The 18,940-nt window shown below is 35.1% G+C and overlaps 7 protein-coding genes across 7 annotated transcripts; 4 read left to right on the top strand and 3 right to left on the bottom strand.

Annotated features, from left to right (window-relative positions):
• The first annotated feature begins 2,441 nt into the window (after nt 1–2,441).
• LOC148172488 (aldo-keto reductase family 1 member A1-like) lies at nt 2,442–3,891 on the top strand. Its single transcript, XM_088039051.1, has 5 exons — nt 2,442–2,668; nt 2,719–3,090; nt 3,135–3,382; nt 3,431–3,688; nt 3,742–3,891. The coding sequence occupies exons 1-5, from the start codon at nt 2,597–2,599 to the stop codon at nt 3,770–3,772; spliced, it is 981 nt and encodes a 326-aa protein (XP_087895177.1). The 5' UTR covers nt 2,442–2,596; the 3' UTR covers nt 3,773–3,891.
• A 70-nt stretch (nt 3,892–3,961) lies between these two features.
• On the bottom strand, nt 3,962–5,342 carry LOC148172487 (aldo-keto reductase family 1 member B10-like). The gene is made up of 5 exons (XM_088039055.1): nt 5,202–5,342; nt 4,782–5,156; nt 4,487–4,734; nt 4,183–4,433; nt 3,962–4,132 (listed from the first exon to the last, which is right to left on the bottom strand). The coding sequence occupies exons 1-5, from the start codon at nt 5,271–5,273 to the stop codon at nt 4,128–4,130; spliced, it is 951 nt and encodes a 316-aa protein (XP_087895181.1). The 5' UTR covers nt 5,274–5,342; the 3' UTR covers nt 3,962–4,127.
• A 203-nt stretch (nt 5,343–5,545) lies between these two features.
• On the bottom strand, nt 5,546–6,949 carry LOC148172486 (uncharacterized). Its single transcript, XM_088038850.1, has one exon. The coding sequence runs from the start codon at nt 6,914–6,916 to the stop codon at nt 5,600–5,602; it is 1,317 nt and encodes a 438-aa protein (XP_087894976.1). The 5' UTR covers nt 6,917–6,949; the 3' UTR covers nt 5,546–5,599.
• Nucleotides 6,950–10,851: 3,902 nt separating this feature from the next.
• On the top strand, nt 10,852–13,461 carry LOC148172485 (retinal homeobox protein Rx2-like). Its single transcript, XM_088038676.1, has 3 exons — nt 10,852–11,250; nt 12,747–12,928; nt 12,977–13,461. The coding sequence occupies exons 1-3, from the start codon at nt 11,106–11,108 to the stop codon at nt 13,373–13,375; spliced, it is 726 nt and encodes a 241-aa protein (XP_087894802.1). The 5' UTR covers nt 10,852–11,105; the 3' UTR covers nt 13,376–13,461.
• A 95-nt stretch (nt 13,462–13,556) lies between these two features.
• Nucleotides 13,557–15,336, top strand: LOC148172484 (uncharacterized). Its single transcript, XM_088039770.1, has 5 exons — nt 13,557–13,738; nt 13,844–14,962; nt 15,009–15,127; nt 15,175–15,197; nt 15,314–15,336. The coding sequence occupies exons 1-5, from the start codon at nt 13,721–13,723 to the stop codon at nt 15,334–15,336; spliced, it is 1,302 nt and encodes a 433-aa protein (XP_087895896.1). The 5' UTR covers nt 13,557–13,720.
• Nucleotides 15,337–15,577: 241 nt separating this feature from the next.
• LOC148172483 (uncharacterized) lies at nt 15,578–17,348 on the top strand. The gene is made up of 3 exons (XM_088040053.1): nt 15,578–15,767; nt 15,812–15,982; nt 16,034–17,348. Exons 1-3 carry the CDS (start codon nt 15,724–15,726, stop codon nt 17,328–17,330), a joined length of 1,512 nt encoding a protein of 503 aa, XP_087896179.1. The 5' UTR covers nt 15,578–15,723; the 3' UTR covers nt 17,331–17,348.
• Nucleotides 17,339–18,779, bottom strand: LOC148172482 (alpha-2-macroglobulin receptor-associated protein). The gene is made up of 3 exons (XM_088040056.1): nt 18,493–18,779; nt 18,013–18,442; nt 17,339–17,939 (listed from the first exon to the last, which is right to left on the bottom strand). Exons 1-3 carry the CDS (start codon nt 18,775–18,777, stop codon nt 17,464–17,466), a joined length of 1,191 nt encoding a protein of 396 aa, XP_087896182.1. The 5' UTR covers nt 18,778–18,779; the 3' UTR covers nt 17,339–17,463.
• Between the last annotated feature and the right edge of the window lie 161 nt (nt 18,780–18,940).

The raw sequence follows: 18,940 nt of genomic DNA, 5'->3' as shown, positions 1-18,940 counted from the left end.
TATCCGGCTTTCAACACAAAACTGGCAGTGCGTTATGGCAAATCAATATAAAAACACCTGGTCTTGGTTTCTTACGTAACAGTCCGTCTTTCATACCAGTCTGCAGTTCGCATTGTAAAAGAACATAAAAGGATGTATGTTCCAGGATAAAAATTCCGCCAGGATCGTGGCAGGATATCCAAAGAACACTTACCTCCCATAATGATATTTCATTGTGAAAAAGTAGATACGCATATAAGAAAAAGACCATGGTATATCTTTGTCTGCAGCATGCAATGGTCTTTACAACTCGGCTAGTCTGACGGCTGAAGAGAGAGGTGAGCACGCGCCGTTGCATTTCCGTATGGACCTACATATCATTATCTCACGACGGAAATTTTACGGGGGCTTTTGTCTGCGACGAAATTATTATCATCAAATTATTTTCCTTATAATTTACGACTGGTTTAAATCATGAAAAGGACGTTGTCAACGTTCGGATTCAAAAACAATGCGTGCTTCCAGGAAATTTCGTATTCAAGACTTGTTGCTGTCAAGAGGTCGTTTTGTGCGAGGTTTTGATGAGTTTCGACTCCGTTCTCATGATTGGAACAAATTAACACCTTTTGGGGTTACTTTTATGGTTTAACACCCTGAAAAATTTCTTTTACCTGGTGTGGGTGGGGCGAGACCCCACTCAAATAATACAATGAAACGTTAAAGACAGAAGAATTCATAAAACAACACTTTTGGGAATGAAGTCAAAAAACTGGATGCAGTGACCTGGACCACTCACAATAAATTTAATCTCCTATTCGCGAACCGCTCGCTTAATATCCTCCCAAAGAAAAAACTCAAAGGCTTACAAATTAGACGCAGGTGTACACGCCAGATTTCCTTCGCACAATTAATTTGTTTATAGTAAAATGCTGTAAGTAATCCAGCTTAATAAATAACGTGGTTGCATGCTTCACTGCTTTATGATGCTAATTATTCTGCTTGAGAGCTCCGCATATGTTGAAATTAAAATTCGGGCATCAACTGCTGCGACTAACGTCGTTTTCGGTCATCAACTCGACTTAAACGAATTTGAAACACCTACAATTAAAACTCGTGTTAACTTAGGGAAAGAGTTAATTTGCGTAATTTGTGACATATGTGATTTCGATTATGAGCTACACTCGTCCACTTCGTCTGTTATTAATACATTTAAGCGTGGAAGACACGTGTTCTGGAAACGTTTATTGTTTTGGATAGTTAGCAGGATGAGTAGTTCACAAATTACGCTCTGGGGACATTGCCAACCATATTATAATTAATAACGAATGTCATACTCATAAGGTACCAACCTAGTGGTTTCGATCTAATTATAATAAAAAAATTAGGGGGACTTTTTCACTACTCTTTCGAAACCGTTGATTATTACTTTTTCGAAGTACTTCTCCTTCCAACTTTTTTTCTGCAGAGCAAGAATAAATTATGATGTTAGCAAACAACACATGGTGCAAAGAAGCTGTATTCGCATTGAAGTCTTGCAACGTATTTACTTTATGCACATCAACGGCCATGGTTATAATCCGCAAATAATGAGGGAAATTGACTATTTAGCGACCATACCTGGTTCCTTGCGTATTGTGCAGGAACCGGCCAATTATATTCCCATATGGTACACAATCGTAAACGACCAAAACTGGAAAGTAATAAGATGAGAAACTCAGAGTTACCGGACCACTTTTTGGTCACAAATTTTGTGGGATTATAGAAAACGTGTTTGTTTTGTGTACACGACCAGTTGCAAAGAAATACATAACGCAAAATGACCGGCTTAAAAATACTGGTGAAAATGAGCTCAAAGTAGGAGCTGAAGGATTTTACACGCACTCTACAGGTATCTCAATTAAAGTCAAATCTGCCAAACCAAAATCGTGGAGAGGAAAGTTTATTTGAACATTTTTTTTTCAAAAATGTTGCTCTTGACTGATTTTGAGAAAAATAAAACACCAAAATAAATTGTAAGAACTAATTTATTAGCAAAAATAACATCATAATGATATGGTTTATGAATATCCAACATATGATCTCATTTTGGAAATCTTTTCCTTTCTCTTCGCAAGCTCCTCAACTTTTTTCTCGATGTTTCATTCCATGAGTTATTGCAATTCGCAATTTTAATAATTTTAGTGCTACAGCTAATATAAAATTGGGGGAGGTTAGTATTTTTTACAAATGCAAAATGCGTTTTTACGAGATTTAAGACACGGTTTGGATCATTCTGCCATTATTAGTTAGTCCTTGACTGTAATTATTGTTTTAAACATTGCGTGTTTCGACATGTAATGAAAATTAGATGAACCTTGGTAGTATTGTATTTATTTTTATTTACATACAAAAATTAGCTTTATCTCTTTTCTAAGTAAAAGTCTCAGCGATGGAAGATTATCGAGTTCTGTTTATCATTGTCATGACTTTTACTTTCAGAAGATATGAAACCGCGAGTTTGCGCGACTGGAAGTCCTTGAAAAATTCGTGTATCAGAACATTAACTTTATCATTTCTAGAACAGTCAGTTGCTGATTTGTGTGTTTAAAGTGAGAAGCAAAAAACTAAAAATTGAAAAATGGCAGCAAATATATTTTTGACTTTACCTGGAGGCTTAAAAATGCCGGCTCTCGGTATAGGAACTTGGCAAGTAAGCGAAAAAATGATGATACCCGTTCATTTAATTCAATTTCGTTGCAGGCTAAAGACGAAAGTGAACTCAAAGTAGCTCTAAATGCAGCCCTAGAGGCCGGCTATCGCCACATAGACACCGCTGCTGCGTATCAAAACGAGCACGTCATCGGAGATGTCTTAAAAGAGTGGTTTACTTCCGGAAAACTAAAACGAGAAGATGTGTTAATCACCACTAAACTACCAATGCAAGGAGTTCATCCCGACCGCGTGGAATTTTTCATGAAGAAGTCTCTAAAAGACTTACAACTTGATTATGTTGATTTGTACTTAATTCATTTTCCGATGGGTTTCGAATGTGATTTAACTACAGGTGCTCCTAAACTAGTCAACAACCAACTTGTTTCAGAACCGAAGAATGATCACGCCGCTATTTGGAAGGTACGTCGATTTTACTCTTTTATTTAATTTAATCGTGTTTTTAGAAAATGGAGGAGCAAGTCGACGCTGGTAGGACAAAAACCATCGGACTGTCTAATTTCAACATATCTCAGATACAAACCGTCCTAAATTCTGCAAGAATAAAACCAGCAAATTTGCAAGTTGAGCTTCATGTCTACTTGCAACAAAGACAACTTGTCGATTTCTGCAACAAGAATGGGATCACAGTCGTGGCGTATTCACCGTTGGCATCTCCAGGGTACAACAAATTCTTGAAGCAGTTGGGAAAAGAGTAAAACGAAGCAAATTTAAAGTTACGGTCGTAACAGTTTTCTTGTAGGGAAAAGGAGCTGCCCGATATTCTCGGCGATGCTGTTGTAAGCAAGATAGCGAAAAAACACTCAAAAACTCCAGCGCAGGTTGTTTTGCGATTTTTGATTCAGAAGGGAATCGCGCCTATTCCTAAAAGCGTCACACCAAAGCGGGTTCAAGAAAATATTGGAGTGTTTGATTTTAGTCTGGACGAGGGTGATATGAGAGAGTTGAGCAGTCTGGAGGTTGGAGAGAGAGCTAGAGTCTGTGATTTCAAGGTGTTTGGGTAAGGAGTGGATCAATTTGGATTAGAATAAATTTATGGAATTTATTTTTCAGAATACACAATCATCCAGACTTCCCGTTGTAAGAAGAAAGCCCTGAAATTGTGAAAATTATATGACACAAAAAGTCCAATTGCATATTGTTATCATTCAAGCCTATTTTTTGATGTACTTAATTATAAATTAAAATAATCACAAAACTGAACCTTTTTTTATATCTGGTTTTGTCTGAATAGTTTTGGTTCATTTTTTGGGCAGAAATTAATCAACGGCAATAAAATTTAACAGCCGCAGCATCTGCGACAGTTTTATTAACTGTACAAAATTACAATATACAATTATAAAAGAAAAAAAAATTAGAAGTTTTCACATTCCGGACGAATCCAAATGTTCTACCCATTGTTTCCGGCTAACCTTTCATTGGAAAATCTGGATGATCAATCATGCTAAAAACGATCTCATTAACACTGTGACAAAAGCTTATCACCATACTTACCCAAACAATCGCAGACTCGAGCGCCTTCTCCGATATCTAAATCGGTCAAACTCTTCATATCGTCATCATCCAGCTCAAAATCAAATACTGCAATATTTTCTTGCACGCGTTTTGGCGTCACACTTTTAGGAATAGCAGCAATGCCTTTTTGAATCAAAAATCGTAAAACCACTTGCGCTGGACTCTTCGAATGCTTTTTGGATATTCTATTCACCACGGAATCTCCAAAAATATCAGGGAATTTCTTTCCTCTTAAAATATAAGATTAGTAAAATCGTAACTTTGAGTATAATTCGTTTAATACTGTTTTCCCATTTTTTCCAAGAATTTATTGTACCTAGGAGATGCCAACGGTGAGTAAGCCACCACTGTAATTCCATTCTTGTGGCAAAAATCCACGAGTTCCTTTTGTTGCAAGTAAACATGAAGTTCGACTTGCAAGTTCGCCGGTTTTATTCTTGCAAATTTTAGGACAGTTTGTACTTGAGAAATATTGTAGTTAGACAAACCGATATTTTTTGTCCTACCTGCGTCAACTTGCTCTTCCATTTTCTATACCAGTAGTGTTAAAAAAAACAAACTTTTGATTGTGATCCTACCTTCCAAATTCCCGCTTGGTCAGTTTTTCCCTCCGGGAGAAACCGATTATTTTCACCTAATTTCGGCAACCCTGTACTCACATCACATTGAAAACCGACAGGGAAATGTACCAAGTACAAATCAACGAAAGCAAGTTGCAAATCCTTCAAAGACTTCTTCGTGATGAATTCTACTCGGTCCGGATGAACTCCGTGCATTGGTAGCTTTGTGGTTATGAACAAGTCTTCGCGTTTGAGTTTCCCGGAATCAAACCATTGCTTTAACACGTCTCCTATGACATGTTCGTTTTGATAAACGGAAGCTGTGTCTATGTGCCGATAGCCCGCTTCAAGAGCCGCGTTTAGGGCAACTCGGAGTTCGTTTTCATCGTTGGACTGTGAAATCGGTAAATGGTAATTTTACAGATTGCGAAAACTTACTTGCCAGGTTCCAATTCCAAGTGCCGGCATCTTAGAATTTCCAGGCAAATTTAGAAAGATTTTTGCTGCCATTTTTTGTGATTTACGCTATTTCTTGTACCGCACTAGTACCTACTAATCAGCGGTAATTACATTTGATTTCATAATAATTTTATCTGTTTGAAGGATTTTACACGAACTCTACAGGTGTCTCAATTACATTTATTATTAGCAATAACTTCATAAGTAGAATCTGCCAAAACAAACAATCGCGATAAGCGTGCATTAAAAACAAAGTTCATTTGAACATTTTTTTTCCATAAATGTTGCTCTTGACTGATTTCGGAAAAAATAAAACATCAAAATAAATTGTAAGAACTAATTTATTAGCAAAAATAACATAGTAATAAAATGGTGTATCAATATCCAATGTATGATCTCATTTTGGGCATCTTTTCCTTCCTCTTCGCAAAATCCTCGACTTTTTTCTCGCACGTTTCGTCCCATGGGTTATTCCACAAGTGCACAAAATCAACATTTCTAAAAGCAAACTCCAACTCTCCGTCTATACACCTTAGTTTATTCCCAGAAAGATCAACAGTTCCAATGCTTACATTACTCAGCAAGTTTGCATCCCACTCTTGAATTTCGTTATCTCGCAAACTGAAATTCACAACATTTTCGAGTTTGTCAAACGCTTTATTAGCAATGGTGGTAATTTTATTCGCTTCAAGATTGATACTGTACATCCGAGGGTAGTTTTTAAAGGCATGATCTGGGATCTTATCAATTTGATTAAAACCTGCGAAAATGTAAGCGAGTTGTGGAGCACTTTTCAACCAGTTTTCATCCCACGTCGTCAAATTATTATGATCAATGTGCAAAACACTGAGATTTGGCATATCATCGAAAGCACCAGACTCTATGGTGGTGATTCTGTTGTAATTTAATTTGAGATAAGTAATATTAAGGGAATTAAATACTTTTTCCGGAACTTCCTCGAGTGGGTTGGCCACCAACTCCAAAGTATTTAAATTCGGAAGGTTTTCAAGATCCCCAGGTCGTAAAATTTGAATTTCATTAAAGCTGAGGTCCAGAGAGTTCAACTCCGGCAGATCGAAGGCAGTGGAGTTGATTTCTTCAAGTTGGTTTTGGGATAAAACTAAATTCACGAGTTTAAGCGTGAAAGCGCCAGGTTCAATAGAATGGAGAGAGTTTCCGTATAAGTTTAAACTCGAAAGACTATCATCAAAAACTCCAGTTTCGATCCGGGAAATGTTATTATTGCTTAGAGTCAAATGCCGGACTTGGAGGCCTTTGAAAGCTCCAGGATGAAGACGAGATATTTCATTATTGTCCAAAAACAAACTCAATAGAGTTAGACCAGTGAAACTTCCATTTTGGATCTCCGATAAGTTGTTGCGGTTCAAAACTAACGTCTCCAACTGTGGTAAGTTTTTGAAGGCTCTCGGTCTGATTTCGTTTAAACCCACAGCGACCATGACTAACGAACGTAAATTCTTCACGTCACTCACGGAGTCTTCGAAGAGGATGGAGACGGTCCCAGTGACACTAACAGTGAGTTTTTCAGTTGCATTTGGAAGGATTTCAATAAGACTATTGAATGAAGTGACCACAGATTCTTTGGTGTTGTTAAAAGTCCACTGTATGGTGACGTTTTCGAAGGTTTGGGCCGTGGCACTTAGGAGACATGATAGTAACAACAAGAAGTGCATGTTAGCTCAATGACGCCGTTGAACTGAATGTTTTTCTTCGACGCAAACTAATTTACATATTACGAAAGTTAATGTCAAAGTCAAGGTAAATGTGATACGTTGGTAGAATTCATTAATAAATCAAGGCTATAGGTATACTCATTGACAGAAAATTATTGGTTTTTGAATCCTGAAGATACACGTGTTAGATGATCGATATGAATAAGTTACAAGACAATAAAAATCAATCGTCTGAATCAGAATTACAGACGATTTGGTGTCGCTCATTAATCAAACACCCTATCTTTCAGTATTTCGAGGTGCATCTGTCACAAACAAACCGCTGAAAAATTTCGTCCTCGTTTTTTACGGTACTAGGATGTTATGTAGTAATTAGTCATCGTTTTCTGTGATGTGGTGTGGGGTTTCTGCAGTTTACCAAAGACGTTAGATTGACAAGGAGCAGCAGGTGAACCCCCGCACCTGTCGCCCGCGCTTTCACTTCAAACAGATCCGCGAACTGGCGCCTTCACATTAAACGCCACTGTTTACATTCCACTTTTTACAAATGATTTTATTCAAAAATTACTAACCGCCGATTTATTTATAACAAGACGCTCCACGGAATAAATAGTTGACAACCGTGGAAGCTCCGTGAACTGTTCTTTGGTAGATTTTGAATTTTTTTGGGTACAAAAAATGTAACGACAAGATGTGTGATAGAAAAAGCTCGGCTGAACTATGTGGCTTTTGTTCGCACAACAATAGTAAAACGGTTTACTATCATTTTTTATGAGTGTATACTAGTTTGAAGGTACTGAAAAAACAGCAGGTAGGTTCTTCGCTGATGGTGAATTTTAATAAGAGGTAAAAGGGGGTTGGGACTGCACGGGGTTATTGGCTCAATTGTGAGGATTATTGTAATAATTTTATAATAAGGGTGGAATAAATCAGCGAATAAACTAGACACAATCGCCAGAAAAAGTAAATAAATTGTTAAATAATTAGTAATTAAATATTCCATTTTATTAGTGGATTTAAACAAATATTCAAAATAAGGAATAAACACGGAAAACTATTTTTTTTTAATTTTTAAACTTTTCTAATTTTGTTTTAAACTACAATGTAAAACCTGAATTAATTGAAAGTCTACGAAAATATAAATGCTGAATTTTGCTGTGTGAATTTAGGATCCTAAAAATTTGAAAATTCTGGTTTTGCAGAAATTTTAACATCAAAGTTATAAAAAACAGAACCGAATTTGGACACCGCAAATTTAAATTCTAAGAATCACACCGAGTGTGGACGCTCTTAAAAAGTTCCAGCAAGTACAAATTAATTTTTTGTAACAATTCAATGAAAAAACTCTCTCTGAAAAACTCCTGGAAGTCTTTTTTCTTTCCGGGCAAAATATCCCCGCCGATTTATTCTTTATTACAAATATAGCCGGATGGCTGGAACCCAACGACAGATACAGATGTGGCATTTAACTACACCGAAAAGACAAGATAAATAGAGGTTCACATCAAGACAGAGCGCTTCGCTGATTGGCGCAAATTATGTAAACGAGCCAACGGTACGATTACTCACCCCGTCAACACACACACGTGATACGAAGAAACACGCCACTAAATCATAAAACTAATGAATGATTACTTGCTTTCGGTTAATTTACTGCGGCGTTTGAGGTTGACGTTTTAATAAAGATCTGACGCTCCTAAATTATTTCAAGTGTACTTCCTTTATGAAAAAATTCTCAAGATTTCAAGTTAAACCGACAAAGATGCCATTCAGGGGTCATCAAGCGTTACAATTTGTCTCTTGATAATGGTAATCATTCTCATTTCCGAGATGTTACAACCAATTTGTAAGTCGTTAATAAATAAATATGATGTAATTTTCTTCTTTTTATTACTCCTACATGTTATAGAAAAATTTTGAAGATGTCGCGTTTACAAATAACAGAAATTCCCACGACGTGTCATTTAGATTTTTATCTGTCTTCATTTCACACAGGATCGTTTCTACCACTACTTACTACGAAGATTCAAGATAAAACAATCCTAATTAAATAATTTGAAAAAACATGTCTTTAAATCTTCTGGAATTGTCCCAACATTGTTGACATCAGGAAATGCTGATATTGCAACAATTCTGACCGTTATTTGGACAACTTTATCAACTATCAGAAATGTTTATAATCTTGTCTAAGAGACAAATTGTTGGCTATTTTTGTTAAGTTGCATCAAAAGACAAAATCTCTGCTTTTTTGCCTTTGTCTTTGTGTACACGTGCATATACTGCCGCCTTGGCGCAAAACATAAAAGTAGTGGACCGCCCACTGTCGGTCTTTAAGATTACCAACAAAATCTGTCAACAAGTGTTTCTAGATGAATTCGATATCTCGCAAACGAGTAACAAGTAGCATACTTGTTTTTCGGTGTAACATCAAAGAATTCGCGTCATGACTTGAATTTTTTGCGACTTTTCATCGAATTGTAAACTAATTTTCTTGTTGATCACCGTGACGTTTAAAAAATGGTTAGTCTATTAATATATACAACTATTTCAAATATACTTATTTTCATTGCTAGCAAACTCAAAATGAATTAGCATTGTTAATTTTTAGTATACAATATTTATGGTGCATTTTGATTTTGGAACGATGCGGGCATATTTACAATGGTTTTAATAATAGCGCCCTCACTATCAGCTCTTTTGAGCAAGGTGTGCAGTATTTTGTTGCAAACTGGCACGTGCGGGGCCGGGTGTTGTTGGAAATGAATTAGTATAAATATACCGCCATAATGAAAAATGGCAAAAAAAAATGTAACCGTTCACAATTATTTTTTCAAAATTATGAGTTTGTTTTAAATGGATCTCAGTTATGGATAAAATACAAATAAAATTAATGCATTTCACTATTACCTCTTTAATGAATTATAAATTTCCATAATTTTATGTGACGATAAATATTTAAGTATATGTAGGAGCATCCTGCTGTGTTAAATTTAATTTACGATAACTTACAGCGGTGCGACTGAAAATAACTAGAAATTTTGTGCCAAAACAATTATTGTGTTTGATTACAATTTCAGTAATGCTCAAATTCGAGTAGTTTTATTACTGCGTTTTCTCATAAATTTTATGTTTGATTTAAATGAAAATTAGTTTCTATCGGTACCGAACTTAGAGCTAAAAGAAATACAAGAGAACACCAAAGTAAATATTCGCTGACAGATCTCTAATATAAAATAAATACCCCTTATTATCCAAAAAATTGAAATGGTTGAGTTGATAACATGGTAATTTAAATCCAACATGGTTCAGCATATGTGGTTACTTAGTAGACATGAGACAGTTTTCCGAGATCTATATGCTCCACTGACTTCGGAGGATGTTCTGGCATAGTCTTGATGTGTGGCGTTACGCCCGCTGTGGGCTGGTCTCGGCACCAAGACGCCTTTGCCAATCACTCAGTTTTCATAAAAACTTATGATAAATGTTCGCTTATTCCGTCAGAATTATTTCATATTACACGTGGAACTTTGTTTTTAACTGATTTGACCCAGACGCAATCAATCAATAATGAAAAATAGATATTTGAATCTCTCAACTACGGCTGTCACTAGTCATTCCTGTTTTCAATTTTTCCTTAATTAAATAATTTAAATAAAAATGATGTTGTAATAAATAACGCCACCCAGCGAATGTGGGAAACCCCCCGACGAAAAAGCTGCTCTGGCTAATTAAGCCATAATCCGTATAATTTTCACGGGCAATAAAAACGATATATGGCTGTTTAAACAGGAATTTGCTTCCTGCAGAATCACAGACGTCAACACTATTATCCCCAATTACCGTAGCCATAATTTCTGTAAATGATTGGGGCGCCACTTAACATCTTAATTCCATTTCGGCTTAAATCCGCCCTCTTTTAAATTAAGTCATTTTGGTGGGGATGGCACGAGACGTCACTAAGAAATGTTTCAGATCTAAAAGCTCTTGCCAGTTTCCCGTTAGTTGTATCTTAGTGGTCGCATTATTAGATTAGCGCATTCATAAACAAACATTAATTTTAATTTGAGTTAATGTCAAATTAACATTTCGAATATTTTGAATTTGTGTCGATTATTTAATTGAAATGGAGTATTCACCGGATGGATTTTAAAGTGATTTTTACTCAGGGTATTTATGCAGTGATTTCAAAATGTTTGGATACGATGAACAATTAACAAATTTAGCGCCCGTGTCTGATTACAATGGGAGACTTAGCAGCAACACCCGACAATTTTCAGTCACTAGTTTATTGAGATTGGGACAAAAACGGCGAAGCTCCGATGACTCCAACGAAGGTAAGAAATAGAAATGTTAATAGATCTCAAATATTTATTGGGAAAATGAGTATAAGCTGTAGAATCGTTAGTTTCATCGAGCGGAAAGGACTAAAAAATCCGTCGTTTCTGTAGTAAAACATGGGATTCGCACAAATTGAAAGCTCCGAGATTTATTCCTCAAAGGTGAATAATTTTCTCTCGTAGGCTAGTATAAATAAGACTATGAGTATATGAAGGGATTTCATGACAATTTTTATTGCGATTTCCAGTCTACCTACACTCTGTTTCTATTCAAATGGGAAAAATGTCTTGTATTCTATCTTGTACAGTATTTAGTCCTTTAGAATATCTTAGCATCCTCCTTGGGCGGTAAAAATCTTTCTATACAATGACAAAAAAGCTCCTTTAAAATCACCCCCAATTGCCATCCTGAGAATCTAAACATGCCAATGCATCTTTTTTATATGTAGGACAAACATGAACTATGACGCCCATTTTGCGCAGATTTTCACGCTGATTCCAAAAATTTGCTCAAAATTCCAATACGTGTAAAAAATACTGAATTAGAGACGATTGTTTCTATAACTTAATACCTAATTCTTTTGGCTTTAAATCGTGATAAAAATGCCAGAATCTGTAAGATTTTTTATAAATCTAAAAAAGCAATCTCATGCCGATCAAAGTAGAGAATGAAATGTTACACAAATATGACTGTGCTTTGTTTTATCTGTTTGAGGAAATAAGTTTCATTACTTTACGAGCTTTTGTTATGAAAATAGCTTTATATTTTGACTATTTAGTGACAAATCCAACAACTGCAGTTAGCCATAATTTCGTTTCTTTGCTAGGTGAAAACCATAATAAAGTCACTTTAACAAGTAAATTACGACCTCCCTTAAAAACAAATCTTAACTGTTATTTTATCTGCATTTAATTTACATGTTAAATGTGTTTCACGCAGTAAAATAAATCACATTTGATAGTTTAATGACTTGATGCTTCCAAGAAGTTTATTTTTGATACAATTTCATCTCTTGCAATTAATGATTATTGCTCAAATTGTTGCACACAGATGTATGCACGAACTGTAAAAAATTCGGCTGTCTTTTGTGACTGTGCAGCTTGAAAGTCTGAAATATCGAATTACATTGCAACAAGCAACTCATTGAGAAAGACAGAGACGTCTTTGATCTGTCCTTTGATCCATGAGTTTGAGATATTCCGGTCGGTCGCACCGGTCCACGTTTATCATTTCTAATTACATGATGCAACGATTCTGTTTAAACGCATTGCACGCACATATGTCCTTAACTAACTTTAACTTGGCGATTTTATCGCAATCATTGGCAAATAGAATACAAACATCCGTTCTTATATGGTCCTTGAAGCTGCTATTTTTAATTGGTAATTTTTAAATAGTTACCAAGAATTTTCTCAAAAGATTAATCATCGGGAAGTTTATAAGAATGGACACACCCGCTGTAATAAATGCGTTCAAATCAAAATTTTCGCAGGATCTACGTCTGAGAATTCTCGCTGCGACGAGAAAACCAAAAAACCAAGACGAAATCGCACAACATTCACCACCGTCCAGTTAGCAGCCCTTGAAAAAGTGTTCGAGAAAACCCATTACCCCGACGCTTTCGTCAGAGAAGATTTAGCAACCAAAGTCAGTCTCAGTGAAGCCCGAGTACAAGTAAAAATATTTCCAAAAATAAGACGAATCGCTGATCATCTTTTTTAGGTATGGTTTCAAAACCGACGAGCAAAATTCAGACGAAACGAAAGAAGTTTGAGCATCCAACAAACACCACCAACGAAACTATCTTGTAATAAACCAATATCGACTCTAAATCCTCGGAATGAACCTATTGAAAAACCTTTGTTTTCTCATCAAAGTATGATTCCATCACACGCAACCACAGATTTACAGTATGTTGTGCCTTGGAAGTGTTCGCATAATCAGTATGGACAACCTGACTTGTACAGCAGTAATTTTAATACCACAATGACGGCTCAGACTTGTCCTTTTCTTTCGACGACGCCTTTTAATTATTGTTCTTCGAATATGTCATCGAGTTCTATGTGCAATCGGTTTGATGTTAATTCCTTGAGATATAGACATCAAGAGTTTACTCTATAGACTAGAACTGAGTAGAATTTTACTGTAAATGACTGTTAAATTTCAGTGATTATTTACATTATGAAATAAAAGTACCTAGAACAGTATTATAAATGTTGCAGTGTAATCTACCTTTTTTTTAATACCCAGGTGTAGAAATCTAACTTTGCAGGAACAAACCTTTCCATGTTACCTTATCTTTTGCTATCATTTATTTCTCAGTAATATGCAATTTCATTTACCATTATAGAAAAGCTAACAATTTTGATTAGACAGGTATACATACTAGATATATTGATAAAGTTAAGATAACGCTATTATCTAAATTTGATATGATTTCTTCTTTTTTGTACATAAGTAAAAATTATGTCAGTCGACAAAGGGGTAAGCTATCTAATTAATTAATACTTCTTTAATGTACATATTACTTTTATTACTTATAATAAAACACTACTTTGAAATAGTATAACATTTCATAAACATTTCTAGTATCCTTCCCGCCAAGGCATTGAATACGAAATTAACACCCTTGCATATTTTGCGCTCACTCTGTATAATAATGCTCTGGTGGAAAACTTCACATTGCGCAGTAACGCGCCACAAAGAGATTTTGGAAAATTCGACGACATCGTTGCTGTTATCACCATGAGAAATGGAGAAAAGCGTTATTTTGCAATTCAAACTAAACATACTGAGAACGAAACAAAACCATTTAATTTCTTCAAAAAAGACGGAAGTTTTAAACATGCAATTGTTTTTGATTCAGTGAAGTGCTTAGACGATACACGAGAATGTGTTAAAGAAAAGTTTAATTTTCTGTTTTATACCAATCAGAAAGGTAATTTTAATAGTTCCAGTGTTTTTCATCAGGTAGTTAGAGGAACATGCAATGAAGATGAATTCTTTTTGACAAATAACGACTTTTCAAAAACTTGTAAAGTACCCAACACAAATTTTTATATCTATACAGACCAGAACAATAAAGAACAAATAAAAAGAAAGATTATTGAAATTTTCCAAAATTTGCATCTTTCAGAGAATCTAGCTCTCACCTATATTGATTTCGTACGCAAGTTGCATGAGAATCAGTTTTTAGATCGAAGTTTAGATAAAGAGACTCTTAATCTACATCTTGTTGATCTACTTCTGATTCCAGACGTCATACCAAACTCTTTTGATTTTTCTGTAGATGAAATCGTGGCACATGCTTGTAATTTAGGACCAAACGTAGAAACCGGCAACAATGCTATTATTGGTACTCAATGCTTGCTACTCCTTTTAGAAATTTACACCAGCAAATATCAAATTCAAATAAACGACTCTTCCTCAATAAAAGAACTATTGGAAAACTGTTGTTACGTTTTGGGTCAAAAATTTAAATTCATCGAGAAGGAAAGTTCTTTGAATCTTCCCCCAGAAAGCGGGAAAACTAAAATATTATTCTATTTTTTTCAAGCATATTTATGTGAATTATGGAAAAAACACAAAATCCAAGCAATTCACACTGTCGATGACTTGAACTCCACACAGCATGATCGGTATCGACTTTTTATCGCCAATCCTACGCTAAATCAAAGTTTAAGATGTTTCATGGAAACCAAAGCGGAGGTACAAATCCATGTTTATGCCTTGTTCACTTACGTGAATTTTTTAGATCGTCTCTTCTATTTCTTCTAATTTCCCGGGTTCAGAAATCATGAATTTAATTCAGTCAGCTCCGAGCGGACATTTTAACGAAGATTCGTATCAAGGAATAAGTCAGCCTCAAACAATGTAAGTTAATTGTGTTATTATTTTAAAGTAATGAAGTTATGTTTCAGGGAAATTGATTTTCCAGAAATAGGTATATGGAATTAAACTATGATGACTTATAACTATTATACTTACATATTATTTATACTATTATAAATTGTGTGTAATTTTTATATATTATATGCATACATTTATTTTTTAACATAGGTAGTTTTTGTACGTTTGTCTAATACTTCTTGGATTTAAACATAAATAAATAGCAAACCACCCTACTTAAAAAAATATGTTTAGTTGAACAAGGTAATAATGACAAAAATTACTAAGTATTTATAATATTTACTGAAAATAAACTAAAAGTGTAAATAAACAAATTAATCCGAAGTTATTGCTTTCAAAAACACGCTGTATGTATTTTATTTTATTCAAAATTGTTTGATTTAAATCAGAATTGTTGGTTGCCTATCCATAATCTAAAAAAAACTTTGAAATGACAGCTGTCATCCTGACGTAAATAAAAAGTGAGGTTAACTTTCCTATAAAATAAAATTTATTAATTATTCTTTAATTCCTGATGGTTATTGTTAGCGATACTTTTGCTTACAAATATAAACAAAAAAATGAACGATAGTTTGGACGACTATGACTTTACTCCATCTTCAAGGTATGTTACCTCATAGAAGGTTACCTCTAAAACCTGAATTTTAGCACAAATTTACGGTCTCTGTTCAATACTACAATCGAAAATTTGGATAACTCAAGCTTGACCTACACCGCACCAAAACAACCAAAAACGGGGACCACCACAGAGGTAAAAAATGAGACACCCAAAGTAGACACTAGTGTTATATGTGCAAGAGTGGTGCAAGTATGGAAATTGTAAATTAAAACAACTAAAAAACTTCAAAATAACTAAACGAGTTATTTCAGGGCGGATGGAAAGTACACTGCAATAGGTAAACTAGGTTTTGCAATTATTGGTTCTTCCACCCAAAATTCATGTGAAATAATTTTGTACAAGGAAAAGCGTAATGTGATTATGCGAACGAAAATTAGTTCTGATTTTAAAATATCGTTAAAAAAGGATGATTTTGCCTCTTTTTACGATGGTACAAATGAAAATTGGCTAATCAAGTTTAGCAATAAAGAAGATAGTAATGCTTTAGCATCTTACATTGAGAAATGTGGTGGAAAAGTCGCAACTGAAAACTTGGCTTCCGCTGAAAAAAAAGAAGACGCTCCTAAAACTCTCGAGACTGTTACTGATTCCGACAACAAAACGAGAGCTGACATTCTAACGCGAATCGCAAAAATGGGACAATCAATTTTACCAAATAAAAATGTAGATACTGAAGAAGAAACATTTGAGGTTGAGAAACCTCCTGTTTCAGTGCTTATAAATAAATCCCAAGAAATGACATTAACGACAATGGCTCCAACCAACCTCGTCGCTGATAGACCTGTACAAAATATTCCAAACACATTTATGGTAACCCAACCAGTATCGTACGATCCGTTAAGTTTATACGTTGCTGAAAATCGTGCACAAAACAGCGAGCTCAGAATGAATTTAAGTCAAATTTCAGAAAAATTAAACAACATTATGAGATGCGTGGATCAAGGAAAGTCGGGGAATGAAGTCGATAACGATGCTTTAGCAAGTAGAATTAAAGTACTGGAACTAAGATCAGAAAATTTATTGAGGGAGTTAGCAACAGCGCAGCAAGAAAATTCTAATTTGAAATTACAGCTGCAGCAGAAGAACAATGACTTGAAAACTGAAGAAGAAAACCAACGAAAGGTGGAACTGTTAGAAGAAGAAATGAAAGAAAAAGTAAGTTCACTTCAAGTGCAGATTATGGAGTATGAAAACAGTATTGAGCAGCAAAAAAACGTGGTTGAGCAGCAAAACGTGGAGCTCACCGATTTACAAAAGCAATTAGAAAGATATCGGGATGAAGTTAAAGAGATACCAACACTGGAAAGTAAAATAGTTGAATTACAACAACAGTTAAATGATTATGATGAACGTCAGAAAAGCGATGGAAGTAGTGAAGTTGATAAAGAGAAGCGTGCTAATTTCACTTCAATGCTCAAAGAAGAGATGAATGGGTTGTATTCTAGCGTAATTGAAAATCTCAACAGCGAATACCAAGACGTTCTTGCACAAAACATTAAATCGGCGACACTGAGAATAATTCAGACTTATCAACAAATGTATGATTAAAAAACGAATTCCACGAATTGTGATAAACATTTATTTATAAATTATTTTAACACATATAAACAATTTTATATAAAAATACGTTTAAACCATACATGTTATTAGTACCACAGAAAAATGAGTATTGCCCCTATCTCTACAATTCTATATGTCTTTGCATGATACGAGTTTCCAGATCCAAATGTATTTTTTCAACTTTCCTAGCATGTTTCTTGATGGTATCTTCCATCATTACCATACCATCAGTTTTCGCTCCAGCTAATTCAATTTTCTTCTTATGAAAATCCTCCTTGAGTGCCGCTTCAGCTTGAAGATGTCGCAGTTTCAACAGTCGGTTTTCATAGTGAAGAAGCTCAACCCTCAGTGATTCTAATTCGTCAGGTTTGAAGTTGGATTCAAGAGCGATTTTCCATAAACCTTGGACTTTGGGCTCAACGAATTCCTTGCTGCTCGGCCCTTTTGCTGCCAGAACAAACAGGCGGTCGTATCCGTCGCGGATATCTTTGTGCTGTTCTCTTAGAAGGTTCACTTTGTCTAGGTAGTCTTTGTTGGGGGGCTCTTCTTCAAGGTTTTCTATTGCGTTGAATTTGTCGAGATTTTCATCCACTGAATCTAAAAAAGGTGATTCTTGTAATTTAAAAATCGGCTACACACTATAAAAGCTGTGGTTTTAGTTTGAACTTACTTCCCAGCTCCTCTTCCTTGTCTTTTTCTTTAACATCATGCAACAATGCATAATATTGGTCCACTTTATCTTGATGATGGCTGAATTCTTCCTTTAAAGCTGCAAGTTCTTCAGCTGTGAATCCAGCAGTTTCAGCCTTCTCCCACAACTTGTTCAACTTCTTATCTTTGAAGAGACTCTTATTCATGTACTTATCAGATGCCTCATTTAAAGGTTTGTGGGCTCTATATTTAGATGGATTATCAACATCATCTGCTTGATCTAATAGATTATAATTCCCCATAATAGCAAGCAACTTCTTTCTCAGTTCTGCTTCTTTCAAGCCGTCTTTGTCCTTCCCCTCTGACTTTAGATGTTTCCAAGTAATTTCTTCTTTGTCATGTAGTTTTAACTCTCCAAAAAGTGATTTGAGCTTTGGTTCTGACAGTCTCTGCAATGCTAACATTAGTGGTTTCAACGGAATTATAATTTAGGACTTACGACTACTGCTTTGGACCATAATAGGTTTAATTTAGCCATTCTGAATGGTTTATTTAAATGCTTAAGGGTCACCGGCCGAAAATCCAAATCATCGTTTTTTGACTTAGATTCTGGATTTGCTTCCTTGGAATATTTATTATGGCAGCTTGAATAAGGAACAAAAAGTAACACAGCACAGATCAAAACTGGGGTAATCTGAATCATTTTGATAATTTTTGGTAGAAAACTTTGAAAATAATCTGACTGATTTGACAGTTTTGACATTTGCAACGTTGCGAGTTGCATGACATTTCCGTGTTTTTTGACAGATGAGAGCGTCCTTGCAACAATAATTCCTGCAACACAACGTAGATTTTCGTAGCCGTTATTTACTAGCGTGTTTATAACGTGAAAATTCAATTGACAAGTAAAAATACGATATTTCCTGGTTTTGAGAAAAAAGTGGAAT

This window comes from Gnatocerus cornutus, chromosome 6 (assembly GCF_029298725.1).
Source record: "Gnatocerus cornutus isolate USDA-ARS CGAHR chromosome 6, icGnaCorn1.1, whole genome shotgun sequence".
Lineage (NCBI taxonomy): Eukaryota > Metazoa > Arthropoda > Insecta > Coleoptera > Tenebrionidae > Gnatocerus > Gnatocerus cornutus.
Note: the sequence above shows the minus strand (reverse complement) of the source record. Positions and strands in the feature narration are given on the sequence as shown.